This window comes from Pyxicephalus adspersus, chromosome 1 (assembly GCF_032062135.1).
Source record: "Pyxicephalus adspersus chromosome 1, UCB_Pads_2.0, whole genome shotgun sequence".
Classification (NCBI taxonomy): Eukaryota; Metazoa; Chordata; class Amphibia; order Anura; family Pyxicephalidae; genus Pyxicephalus; species Pyxicephalus adspersus.
The window spans coordinates 92,232,797-92,247,288 of record NC_092858.1 but is presented as its reverse complement, the minus strand read 5'-3'; the positions used below and the strand labels follow the sequence as shown (position 1 = coordinate 92,247,288).

Below are 14,492 nucleotides of genomic sequence, written 5' to 3'. Positions count from 1 at the left end.
GGGCCTTTAGGGGCTCTCTTCATGACCACTTGTACACAGCATTGTTGGACAATTGTTTACTGCTCTCTGTTACACTTCATCACCGAAAACTGTACCAGAAAATTTAACATTATATTTTAGATCAGTGGTGCCCAACCTTTTTTGATCTAGGGGCCTATGTTGACATTGAGATAAAACTTGTGAGCCACAATGCAAACAAACATTAAAAATGTATAAGTGTAGAAAAGTTTTAATTTAAATTTATTATAATTGAAATGTTTCTAGTTACTGTAACATAAATGCACAAAATAAAAGAGAAGACAAATCAAGAATTTGTGTATTCACCATTTTATGCTTATTTTGTTAATGCAACATTTTGTTAATGAAATATACAAAATTAAAGCTATCATAGAGTTCTGACCAGTCCTGATACTGCCAGAGAAATGCAATTCATATGACAGATAGCAAAGGGGAACATGTTCCTAATACTACATCTTCACGTCTCTACATCTCCATGTTCCTCAGAAATTAGAGTTCACAGAAGAAAAGTGGCCAGCAGAGTGTGACAGGATGGAACTGGATCATAGGTATAGTTTTTCTTACCTTGTGATGGCGCCGCAGCAATACAATTTTTTAGGGGGAGTTAGCCTAAGGAGTCCTCCACTTATCTTACATTTTATTATACCTACAGCTCCCCTTTCAGGAGAACATGGGGTTCAAAGAACATAAGCGGACATTCAAATGTGACAGGGAATCATGGTATTGTAAGAATAATAGGTAGCATAGTATGACATATACTTTTTAAAATCCTGTGGGGCCTCATAGTGATGAAATTTTAGGGGGAGTTAGCAACAAGAGTGGCTTCCACATTTCCAGTTGTCAACATCCCTCTGTTCCAGAGAAATTGGGGTTCAGAGAGGGTTAGTGGCCAGCTATGTGTAACAGGCAGCTCCTCAGCTGCTCAGTCCTTTGCACCGCAATCTGCATCAAACAATCTAGTACTGTGTTGCTTTGATGCTTCTAAGGAGAATAAGGGCTTGTGTAGTTGGCTGCTTTCAAATGCGAGAATGAGGATAAAATGTTAGAAGAGTGGAGGGTGCTGTTTGACCATCATGGCGGCAGTGTCTGGTAGGTAAGGTTAAGATTTAAAATGGCTGTGGAGCTTTATTTGTCCCTTGTAAATGTCTCTAAAGTAGTGTATGGTATAATTAAAGTAGTGATCTCTGTAGAAATAAACTTATTTATCTATTTGCCTTCATGGAACTAGGCTATAAATTATATACCTACAAAAGTTATGAGAATACTTGCTTGTTATGCATATTTTTGTTACCATAATATCGGGTATTATTGAGCGGTAGTATTTGGGGAGTGTTAATGGGGCATTTGAGGTAGAAGAGTAAAGCAACAGCAGGGTAACCTTCCCATCTGTTCTATCCTAGTCTGTTGTAATAGTCAAAGATTTAAAATATACAAATACAGTAGATTTCACAAGATTAATATTATATGAGATAAAAGGTCAGTGGATGGTTCAAATAGTGTCAACATAGAATGAGCCAACCCCTGGGATATAGATATCCTGTGGGACACTAATTACAACAACCTACGGAACACTTAAATCAATAAAGTTTTTTTTATGCAAGATACATCAGCAAACAACTAGTCCCCCAAGATTGATACATTTTGCACCAACAAATTGGGTTTACAAAATTTCTATCCAAACCAGAATATAAGTCTCAAACTCCCCTGCGGAAGCCACTCAGGCAAAAAGAGAACCTAACTCCTCAATACAAAGATTTCCGTATGACCAAGGTTGATACGAATATCCCCACACTCAAGCACCACAATATATAATTATGTCTAGCACATAAAAATACGGCCCCCAATATTGCATGATTTGAATGCAATAAAAAGGGCAGTCAATAACATGCATCTTTGGTATTTTTTCATTTAATTTTTTTTAATTCTATGTTAACCTTATAAGTTAATATTCTACTCATCTAGTGTCTCGATGAATTCTAAGGAACATCTGCATTCTCTAAAGCTGGCTATACACTGAAAATGTACCCGCATCTGTAATCTGACTTTAAGGCTACAAACTACAGACTTGTCACAGTGTCCTGTAGTTCTCACCTGCCACTCACCACCTTCATGCTACTATGCATCACTCAATATCAAATAGGATTTAATCTGAAACTGTATCAAATTTAAGATTAAATGCTGCACCACTACCTTTGTACTACTTGATCAATTGTTGCTCTAACTTGAGCCTCTCAATGAAAGATTGACCAAAGACTAGGTATTCCCGATCAATGTTTGTTCCATGTTTTAATAAAATACTGATTGGGAATGCTTTTAATAAATTTTGATTTCATGTGTTTTTTTTTTAACATGTAATCTATTAAAAATACCTAACAGTGTATGAGCAGCATTAGTCAAGGGTATTCAACTTGAATCCTTGAGGGTCACATACAGGTCAGCATTTTCATATAAACATTTTATATTGTACCACTAATAACACAATAAAATGCTATTTTCCAATGGTGCATGCGGTCATTGTGTTGGGTTTTTTTTTGCATAATTTTTAGCAAATTTGCATACACCTGAAAAGAGATCCATACCCAGTTACTAAAATTGCATATGTGACTGGAAAATTGAAAACAACATCTGACCACAGGTTAACAGACTAAGGGGTAGGGGGTGTATGATATTTAATTATTTAGCAAAATAAATGTCATCTAGTTAGCGTACATAAAGCTGTGTATTACCATATGTGTATCTTGAGATTTTAAGCTGTATAACACAAACATTGTTGTAAAAAAACACAAAACTCATTAAAACTTTAACATAACATTCTGGGAAATTTCATAAATATGCAATGCTATATGTAATAAAATGTATCAAGATATCTTGTAAACAGACTGTATCTAAATTCAAGCCATGAAATGAAAGAATTTGTGGTTGATGATGTCTATGAACACTGAGTACAATGTTTGTCCTTGCTGCCTTGGCATCCTTTATCAATCGTTATGGCTTTACAATCCCTATTTGTGTATGATTGCTTCTGATGAATACTGACACAGTGATTAGGGCATGTCTCTAACAAAATCTTCTGTTTTCTAGTTTGCATTGTTTCTCTACATTTTTTCCCTACAAGATATGTAGCTTCCACAAGGTTCAGAAGGACACACAGAGCAGATGCAATGATCATGAAGAGAGTGAATATGTTCTTTTCAGATGGTCTTGAGATGAAGCAGTCTACTGTGTTAGGACATGGACTAAGTGTGCATTTTACTAATCGAGGAAGAAAGAAATTTTCATAGAGTCGATGAAATACATAAATAAAAGTTATGTCCACAGCAGCCTTGACTAGAAGACTTAAAAGATAGGTCCACCATAGGCCCCCTCTTTTTTTACTAATGTCTTTGTAGAGTGTGTCACATTTCTCCCCAAACTTCTCCCTTTGTTTTCTCTCTCGGTTCTCACGATAGGCAACATGCATCACAACAAGAAGAGAAGGGCAGGTGACTAGGATGAGCTGTAAAGCCCACAACCTAATGTGAGACACAGGAAAGTAATTGTCATAGCAGACATTAGAACACCCTGGCTGGCGAGTGTTGCAGTCAAAATCTTTCTGGTCGTCTCCCCACACACGGATTGCAGTCACTGCATATACCAAGATGCGAAATATAAAAACAATGGAGAGCCAAAGTCGACCAAATTCAGTGGAGAATTTATTAACACCCGTCAGCAGAGCTTCATAGACACCCCAGTTCATGGTTGCTGTTCTGTTTGCTCTGAGGAGTCTGGTAATCCAAAAAAATAAAATAAAATAATAACAGTTTTGTTTAATTAAAATGCATAAACAACTCATGTTAAAAAAATACAAAAAAAAAAAAAACAGAATGCAGGAAAACTTAACACCAAATCTTAAATATACTAAATATTATTTTACTTTTGATAATATTCATGCATTATACAATAAAACTTTACATGGTTTTGCATTTGAATGCTAGATTTTGTAAGCAATGGTTATTGCTGTAATATTTATATTATGGTATTATTTAATACTGTTTTGTAGTGTGCTAAGAGACTAGGGTGGTATCTGCTTTTATTATTATTTTTTATGTAATTAGCTCTGGGTAGCAAGGTACAAAAATTGATAAAGTCATCTTACAGACAGTTAATGGTGATTCTAGCCTGCTCAGTTATATTTCTAGTCAGTGGAGTTCATTATTAGAAGAGAAGAGGGTGTTCACTTAGCAAAATAAATGTTAACTCTGAATCACATGTGGAGGAAATTAAAACTGCATTTTTCTTGCGCATGACTGGATGCATATACCACAAACTTCATTTTTTTGACTGATGTGAACATACCTTGTGTTCAGTGAGCAGCTTTTGTTCCATGAGTGGCCAGCTGTACTGAATGTCGGGTCACTGCAATACTACAGATTTCATATTAATATTGGGATACTTTTTAAACTTGCTGAAAGAGCAATCTGTACAAGAAATAATTGTTGACAAATATTAAGGACCTGTTCCCACCTGGGTGTTGTAGTAATGCAAGTGTTACCACATGTTACCTCATTTCAAATTTATGTATTTTATGTGTGCAGGTATGTTGCTGTGTGTCATTTATTGCATATTTATATTTTCCAATCTGGAGGCACACTGTGTGAATTATGCATCTCATCTGAGGAGGCCTGAGAATGTTATATGAGGCCATCAAATGGCTGTACAGAAACCTAGCAGCTCTACAGGCAGTAAAAATATTATTATGCAATTAGTGATAAGATACTAACATTTATTATCACTAGAACTTTGGTAATGTGCAATCCTGATAAAGACCAAATCAGGATGGACTTTATTCTAGTATTATAATTTATTTATACGACTGTAGTGCTTTTTGCTGCACATATTTATAAAATAGTAACACGTCCTATTTATATTACTGAAGTGTAAACAGCACACTCCTAGCAGTGACTCATTGACTAGCTTTAATTAATATTCAGACTACTAAAATCTCTCTTCTGTTTTATTGACAAATCCCGAATGGCAGGTTCAAACCTGCCTCTAAATTGCGCGATCTTGCGTGTCTCTCCGTGTCTGGCACCTTGCCAGCTGTCTGAACACTTGTATCATAGAGCTGGTTCTAAAAGCATATTGGACAGCTGGTGGCAAATGAGTGCTAATGATACCCTCCCTGTTGCACCTAATCATTCCATACGGAGCTGCTGCAGGCCTAGAGCCAGCACTTCCTGGTGAGAGGAAATGGTAAACTCACTGGATTCCCACCGCAACCTAGCCTAGTGAACCTAGCCTAATGCACGTGATTGTTAATAATATGGTTTTTTATTTCTCCCTCCAACTTATTGTACCATTTATTTACAGCCACTCTTTCTCTTGCAACACTGGGTGTGTAATATTAATCATATCAAGTTACACATGTGTGAATGGAATTACTTACTCTTACCCTGTCTTTATCCTTTCTCTCACGGGGTCTGATTTATTAAAGCTCTCCAAGGCTGGGGAGTATACACTTTCATCAGTAAACCTGGGTGATCCAGCAATCCTGGAACAAATTTCTGGAATGGATTTTTTATCAAAGGTTTTCAATGCTGGGCCAGAATAATTTCAGGTTTGCTGGATCACTCAACTTCACTAATGAAAGTATATCTTCTCCAGCCTTGGAGGGCCTTAATGAATTGGCCTCTGTCTAACTCAATAAGAATGTCTTAGGTGGGGTAGGATCCAAGGGGCCACTGGATTAGATGCTCTTTTTGAGGGTGCCTACACTCAATGAACGTTGAATGTGATTTGATGTCTGCCTGCTGATGGCTTACTACCATCTAGTCATTACAAACAAAGTAACTCTGCACTGGGATTTGCCATATACTATTTTCTTCTTTTCTTTATGCCTTCTAAAAAGTTCATTTCAGCACTGTCCAGTGCTACTTTTATTATGACGGATTGAAACATATTATTGCTGGCTTCATCAGTCAATTTTTTTTTCTGCAGTCCATCACTTTTATAATTCTATTTATCAATTATATTGATATTCAATATAAATTGAATATTGAAAATACATTTGTCAATATTACCTGTATATGTCATAAAAAATGCTATAAAATGATGCAACAAAAACAATTTTGTAATTCCTTATGATAACAAATAAAATTTGAGAATTTGAATGCTCATGTCTGTTTAATTATGGTAAAGCCACACTTAAATTTATACATTATATGTATGAATATATATATATATATATATATATATTATTTCATATATAAATATAAGCATGGATATATATTTGGTTTGGCGGTCATTCAAATTATAACTGGCTCAATTAAAACCTAAATAGATGTTTATTGTTGTTTATTAATACTTATTGAGCAGGTTGCCATAGGAACGTCCAACATGCCTTAGCCTTAGGTATTCCAGTAAGTATTTTTCTTCTTACTTGCATATGAATATCTTAGTTTATGTAATAGAGGAGAATATTGATAAAAGCAGTGAGAAAGAACGTTTGGCAAGATAGAAGGAAAACAAGTTATTCACATTATATTGTATATTCTCTTTAAATATTAGTATAGTACAAGCCTAAACAATCAAAAACCCCTGAAATTTCAGCAATTATTTAGGATTTAACATTGTCCATAGTATTTCTGCTTTAATATGTCACTATTGCATGCAGTTTTTTAAATACACATAGATGATGATACTGTATAGTATATGAGTCTCAAAATGTATAAACCGAGTTTCAGCTCAATGTTCTACCAAAACTATACACATTGTTGGACTAAAAACATAATTTAAATGTCTGTCACTTACTCCCATAACTCCTAAAGAAAACTTACCAGTAACGTAAGACTCTATGTAGTCACTGCTCTCTTTCAGGCTTCATAGTCTCAGATCGTCAACCATTTCTTGTTTCAGCTTAATACTGACTCAAATAGCATGCCTGGGTGTGTCATGAACATTACCTGAAGGTGGAGTACAAACTAAGGAATCATTTTTTTTTTCAGGTTATACACCTAAGAACAAGCAAGACCACAGAACGAAAGGAGGGAAGTAAAAACAAACTTTAAAGAATTTTTTCCCAGCATTTAGAAATGTAATCCTTACTTTACACACATTCTTTACCATGATCCTACAAAAAAAGCTTCTAAAGGTACCCATAAATATAAAATGATGTTTTTTTTGTTAATGATGTAGCCACAATCATAGATGGCAGAGACCTCTTGAGGAAAAAGGTATCACTCATTCAGGGTTCTGCCATCAAAGTCTGGCATGTAAATATTATAATCATTATATCATTCCTGCTTCTCTGTCTATGGACACCTTAAGCTCCTAAAGAGTACCTGTCACCTTGGCTATTTAAAGTGAAATGACAGGTACTAAGCAAGGACCACTTTTTGATCACATACTTACCTCTCATCATTCTCCATCCAATGTTGAAGCCACACCAGAATACCTGCTGATTGGCTACTAAGTCCAAATACTGCATCATAGGAAGAGGTTTAATGCTTCCCCATACATGGGAACTTTTTTTCTGTAGCATTGTTTGTGATGAGGAAGAAGTATTAGGTTAGAGCTGAAGAGATTAGTATAAGTTTGCCAAAGGTTGGGCAGTACAGACCCTATCACTTTGCCATATATGAGCAATGTGACATGATTTTTGTAAAGTGTAAGACAAGTGAACCATAAGTTAGTGTTTTGAATAGAGGGGCAAATGATAACCCTTTTTTACTGTTACTTTGGACAGACTGGAAGCAAGGGAAAAGCTACTACAGGGACACATACAGCAAAAAAAAAAAAAAACTGAAATAGTTCTAGTGTTTTGGTAAAACAGTTGTCCTTCAAAGAGTAAGGGTAAACCTTCACAATGGGGCTACAGATTCTATAAAACATAGCAGGGGTTTTATTTGCTTTTCACCAACCAAAAAATTTAGTCCACTTTTAAACCCAACTCAGTCTTCCTTAATAAAAATACAGTTCCCACAAAAACACTAAACTTCTCTCTGGTACTGCAGAATCACTGATTTAAAATTAAATGCCAATTCTCTTCCAGACAAAATGAGACACATTGTCAGTTAACCCACTTTTTGTAAGCTGAAGGCATCAAGCACAAACTACCTGAAGGTAGGTTTTCAGGCCACCATGGACATACAAGTGGATGCTCCAGAGAGGGGTGCCCTTTTTATACTAAAGTAAGCAAAGAATAAAGATGATCTATGATTCCTTTCAACTGTAACCAAAAAACAACTGAAAAAATGGTATTTAAAAAGAATGTTTTAATGGAGGTGGGGTAGCTGGAGTTCAGCTTTAACCACATGCACCTGTTTAAAGAATAAATACCACTCACATTATACATAATTTCATTTAGGTTTTCACTTTGTTCAGACTACTGTTACTGCATGACAAGCATGTTTTTAAAATGAAATAAATGTTAGGAAATGCTGAGATCTGATCTGGGAATGTTGACAATGTTTGAGAGTACAACACTGATTGTACTGGACTACTTTAAAAATATAGGAGATCGTGACTATATAGGGTGGAATGTACAGACTTAACAATTCCCAGTCTGCATATCTTTTAATTACATGACACATAAACTATTTGTTTTTCTTAACATCCTAATTGCAAGCTGTGGATATGCAATATACGGTTTATGAGCACACCCAGCCCCTTTTGTCCTGTACTATATAAAGCTACTGTTTAATATCCAACATACTGTTGTCATAAATGCAATAAAAGTAGTCAGGTCTAGGCATGCATACACAAAGCTGTGCAGTGGCTGCACACTGCATTATTAAAGGCTGTCCACTCACACCAACAACTCCCAGCAAAAAATTCAGCAAAGACTACGGGGATGGCATAAAATCTTTGTGTGGGCAGATTCAGAACTGCCTTAGAATCAAACAGTCAGCACCTTACCAGTTACTCAGTCACTTGCTTTGCAGCACTGATTCTTAAAGTGACGAATAAATGAGAAAGGATGGGTAGTTCCTTTTTATCCATATGTTCTGCTATGGGGTTCATCCTTCTTCTGAATATAACCTGCAGTTCCCCAGAAATATTCATCTCCAGTGACTTCAGTCATACTCACCCCTTTGATCTCAGACGGCACAAATGTTTAATCTGTGTAAAGACAGAGCCTTTTTTATCTTCCACATTTTATATACCCAACTGGGAAGAGGTTATTCTCTTTATCGGAGCTACTCAACTAGCCACGCTCCCTCCACTTAACGAGGGTGCAAGTTCGAGCTTGGATATTTGGTCTAAAATATGGATGTACGCCCGTATTAGCTCTATCTGCGCAACTTACAAGGAGAATACTGTTACAATACTCCAGTGGTTCTTCACTGGTTTTTACCCTGTGGGACTGAAAAGGGCACCCTGGGGCTTTTGAAACCTATCACCCAACTCTCTCAAAAGTTGATCACCTCTACTCCCCTTTAGATCTCCTGACTCGCCTATTCTCCCATCCTGCTTGCAGCTCCCACCCTCATTACGTCCCACTGGAAGATGAAGAAACCCCTATCCATGGAAGCTCTGTATAGCACGATTCAGGATATCCTTCCTATGAAATATTTGATGACATCCATTTATGACAGGACTAATAAAGTCTTTGAGATGTGAGAAGACTGGGACGCCATTTGGGCAATCCATTTGTCCTTAGCTTCTCACAGGTTCACCCTTTCTCCCCCACCGCAATATTTCTACTTTTCCCCCCTTTTTTCCTCTCCTTTCTCTTTTTCACCTGCTCCTCCCTTATTTTGTTATATATTGCTTTATCAGGTTCCACCCTAGCTAAGTTGGCAATTTGATCCTAAAGTTTACAAATGGACTTAATGTATAAGTTTGCTTTTTATTGTCATTATCTTTATTTTGAACACAATACTAGTACTTTACAGGATGTTTGTTTAACTAATCTTCTGCTGTAACTCAGCTCTCATGGTATTATGTCTCCAACTTATTTTTATATTGCTTGCTATTTTTTTTTTTATTCTCTGTAGGTTTTGTATGTCTGTTTTTATTTTACCAGGACGATGGAGGATACAAACCAGGAAATCCCCAGAGGGATCCAAGGATCTTCGAAGGTTAAGGTGAGTTTTTTTTCTTCCTAGTTTACTTCTGCTTTAGGTTGAGGGTGCCAAAAATTTTGTTCAGGCCATTTTTGACATTTTGTGCAAAATGTTTTTTCTTTACTTTTTTGTGTTCTTACAGTGCTAACAAAAGAAATAAACATGACAATACCGAGGCATTTGTAATAATCTAATCATCCCCTGTGCACACCCTTTGAAAGAGATATCTGATGTTGATTGCTTTCTGTAACAAATCTCTCAGATTTGAAGGATTCCTTCTCTCAACTGCTGGTATTAGATCTCTACACATATGCTGTATGAGATATAGATCTGAACTCTCCAGCACTTTGTCTTAAACCATTTCTGCGTGCTTTTTAAAGTATGCTTTGGGTCCTGCTGTAAAACCCATGACCTTGGGCTGAGACCCATCTTTCTGACACTGGGCCTTACATTGTGCCCCAAAATTCTTTTGTAGTCTTCAGATTTTATAATACCATGCTAACAGTCAAAACTACCAGTGCCTGAAGCAGCAAAGCAACCCCAAAACATCAATGAACCTCCTCCATGTTTCACTGTAAGGACTGTGTTCTTTTATTTGAAGGCTTCTTTTTGTTTTCTGTAAACAGTCGAATAATGTGCATTACTGAAAAGCTGTACTTTTGTCTCATCTGTCCGGAGGACATTCTCCCAGAAGGATTGTGACTTCCACAGGTGAGTTTTAACAAAGTCCAACTTGGCTTGTTTATGTTTCTGTGTCAGCAGTGGGGTCCTCCTCGGTCTTCTGCCATAATATTCATTCAGATGGCAATGTTGTACCCTGTGCCTGCAGGTCAGCTTGAATTTGGTTGGAAGTTGATCGAAGTTCTTTATCCACCAATCGAGCGATTCCTCACTGTAACATATCATCAGTCTTTCTCCTTCATCCACGTCCAGGGAGATTAGTTACAGTGCAATGTGTTGTAAACTTCTTTACAATGTTGGGCACAGTGGACACAGAAAAATTAAGTTATCTGGAGAGGGACTTGTAGCCTTGGGATTGTCTATACTTTTTTCCTCTGATAATTCTTTGCTCTTCTTTCCTTTCTCCACGCCCAGTGTGTTACACACAAACCTTCAAATCTGAGAGACCTGGAGCTGGCAAAGGAAGAGTGGTCCAAAACTCCAGTAGAGTGATGAAAAAGACTCATTGATTGTTACAGAAAGCGAATTATTATTATTATTATTATTATTAAACAGGATTTATATAGCGCCAACATATTACGCAGCGCTGTACATTAAATAGGGATTGCAAATGACAGACAAGGATGTGACAAAATTACGGGGTTAACCATCCTAGCCATTTTTTTTTGCCCGTACGAAGGTCGGGCATACCGGCAAGGTGGTTAAGTACATTGCTGGTTAGAGTGATTATTACTGTGATTGGATCACTGTGCACTAATTTACAAACACCTATTGTTTATTAAAAAGCCCCATTTGTATACAGAAACACAGAAAATTTAGGAAAATCCCTAGACCTTAAGGATGGCAATTGGACAGCTCAGTTAGATGAGATTTTGCAAACTTAACCAAAGAAAAATGTTTATTTAAGGTTCTTTTTGAAAATGATATATGATGTTATAATACGTTACATGATAGGACATAATTTCCTTAGTTTATCCTTTGTTTACCCAAATTCTTGTTTAAAGTAGAAAGGGAGAAACCAATTGCTGAATGCAAAATTAAACATGAGAAAATAGCTCTAATTAAAGAACCATCTTCTATTATAATCGCACCAACTGTATCAATTATAAACTGAGATACGTTTTCCCTTGCTTATTTTTTTTATCTAGATTTTACCACCTAGAAGAAATTTTTAAAGCATTTGGAAATAAAGTAGACACCTCTCCAAGTTTTGTAATATCTGATTTCAGACTATTCAGGTTTTTGCTATACGGACACAAAAACGCTTCAAACTAGCCATTTACTGAATCACTCAGCCTTACTCCAGAAATACCTTTGCCTTACATTTATAGAGTGAGATGAAAAAAGACAAATGTTTCAAAGCTGCTCTCTTAAAAGTCTTTCTGTTTTTTTTTCCCCCTATAAAAATTTTTTAACAAAACTAAGCAAAGGTATAGCCTAAAAAACATCTCAAATACTGTAAATATAATTATTGTGCCTGGGCGGTATACATACCAACCTTGGTATCTCTCAAATCAACATAGTATAATATAAATAAATACACTTTTTCGACTTAGGAGAAATAATAAAATAATGATAACACACCAATTTTGGCAATTTGAGCCATTTGCTGATTGTGTTGGAAGAATAAGCCATCAGGAACATTGTGATTTCTAAAAAAAAAAACCAGTGTAGTTTAGTGCATTTTGTTGGACCTCTGTAAAGCAGTATAGTTATTGCAGGTCAGTGTGCCCTGTGTAATACAAACATAATTCATACCAGCATTTTTGCAAACTTTTTTTCTCAATTCACACAGCAAATTAAAAGTAGCAGAGTGCTGTTGGTACTGGTAAAATGTATTATTTGAACAGTCTATACAGCCATCTGTATGAACAAGAATAAATGTTGTAATAGTATGTCATATAAAGTTTGGTTTTCATCTGCATGCCTTCAAACTAAGAGATGTGGCCTCCCAATATTAAATATGCTGTGTTTAGTGGTTAATTAATTTGCCATCACTGTGTCTCTTTGGCCAGTGAAGTCCACCTAATGCAGCTTTCTCTAATGGTGTAATAAAATAACACTATACTGCCCCTAATTTCAGAAAACAGTTGCCCCTCTCATGTACTGTTCAATGCCCGTATTGGAAACCCCCATACTGTGAGGTGACTTTAAGGGTAACAAGGTATAAACAAATTATAAGGAATGGGCACAATTAACAATAGTTAAAAAATAGACATGGATGGGGGAAGACTACCAGCAGTCAAGGCCACCGGCATTAAATAATAAAAAAGCTTGGCTGAATTCCATATTGTGAACTATAATTATTCAAAATGTAAAACTTTCCAGGATTTATAAATTCTAATATCAATGTTAAAAAAATTAAATATTTTACCATCATAGGAAGCAGTAAACAGAATTTAAACTAAGCCTCACCTATCTCTCTAGTTGCAGCAGTGTTGCAGTAATACATCCGAAACACACCAGAACCAATCAAGGGGGGACAAGGACACAACCAGGAACACAATTTCTTCTCTAATCTATCCAATTTTATTAATTTTAGGGTAATAATATAAACTGCAACTGCAGCGGAGAATGGGAATGATTGAGGATTAAACAAATAGAGGATTTATCTTGATAAGGGACGATAATGTTTTTTATTATTCAACTTTTTCAAGCTTGTGCATCGCACATTAACTGGGTTTTGCTATTGTTTAGTCATACCAGGACTTTTATTTATAGTCTAGGTAGTGTTTCTGAACCAGGGTTCTGTGGATTCCTAAGGTTCCTCTAAAGGGACAAAATTTTCTTTGAGATATTGGCAGTCTGTGACTCAGGCCAGTTTAACTGACACCAATGAGCTTTTGTCTCTGTAAGTATGACATTTTTCCCTTTGGCCAGCAATGTAGGAGGCATTCCTCCTACTGACCACCATGCTAATATTCTGTGAAATGTGGATATAGTAATTATAGCAGAGGTTACCTGAGACCTTGAAAGTAATTCAAGGATTTCTCAATGGTAAAAAGGTCAAGGAACACTGGTCTAAGGTTTAAGTGCAATACAAATTATTTATAGATGGTGAAATAAACATATAAAAAAATATTTTATAGACCTTTATAGTTCCTCCTTAAGGGCCCCTGCATGACACACACATTATACAACATTATGTAAATTTTAATTTACAATTTGTTTTAGACACATGTCACCTTAGCAAGAATGCCATATTTATTGCTAAAGTTACCAACAGCATATGTCAATATAATTGTTCAGTAATAATTATGAAATGCTAAACCAATGAAAATTCACTGGTCCGAAATCAGACCAGTAAAAGGATAATTATAACTACTCCAAATTATTAGCACTTGGGAATTAAAAAATCTTTTTCAGTTAGAAATTAAATAGAATCTGTAGTGTGAGTATATCATGGATGTAGAAGTCTCACTACACAGAGAACACCACAGTGGGGAGCTGTGGTCTAACTTTTCTTCTTCTAACACTAAAATTATTAACTTGTTTATTTTCACATTTTATTTTTACATCTGTCCATTTTCACATTAAAATAAATAAATAAAAAATAAGCAACCTTTTATTAAAATGTTGGCCTGATGTGTTGGAAATGTAGATTAAAGTGATAATCAGATATTTTTTTGGGTGGGTAATAAAGAGCTCTGAAAATATGAAATACTCTCATCGCCTAGAAATTGCATTTTAATAAATACCGGCAGTAAGCAAATTTACATTTTTAATTTTATTACTTACATCCTAGGT

The 14,492-nt window shown here is 35.8% G+C and overlaps 1 protein-coding gene across 1 annotated transcript; it reads right to left on the bottom strand.

The window, feature by feature from the left end:
- Positions 1–339: 339 nt before the first annotated feature.
- Positions 340–6,915, bottom strand: LOC140335855 (gap junction beta-4 protein-like). The gene is made up of 2 exons (XM_072418842.1): positions 6,834–6,915; positions 340–3,782 (listed from the first exon to the last, which is right to left on the bottom strand). Exon 2 carries the CDS (start codon positions 3,752–3,754, stop codon positions 2,948–2,950), a length of 807 nt encoding a protein of 268 aa, XP_072274943.1. The 5' UTR covers positions 3,755–3,782; positions 6,834–6,915; the 3' UTR covers positions 340–2,947.
- Between the last annotated feature and the right edge of the window lie 7,577 nt (positions 6,916–14,492).

Coding starts and splice junctions, on each gene's coding strand:
- LOC140335855 (XM_072418842.1), bottom strand. CDS start 3,754: ATGAACTGGGGTGTCTATGAAGCTCTGCTGACGGGTGTTAATAAATTC.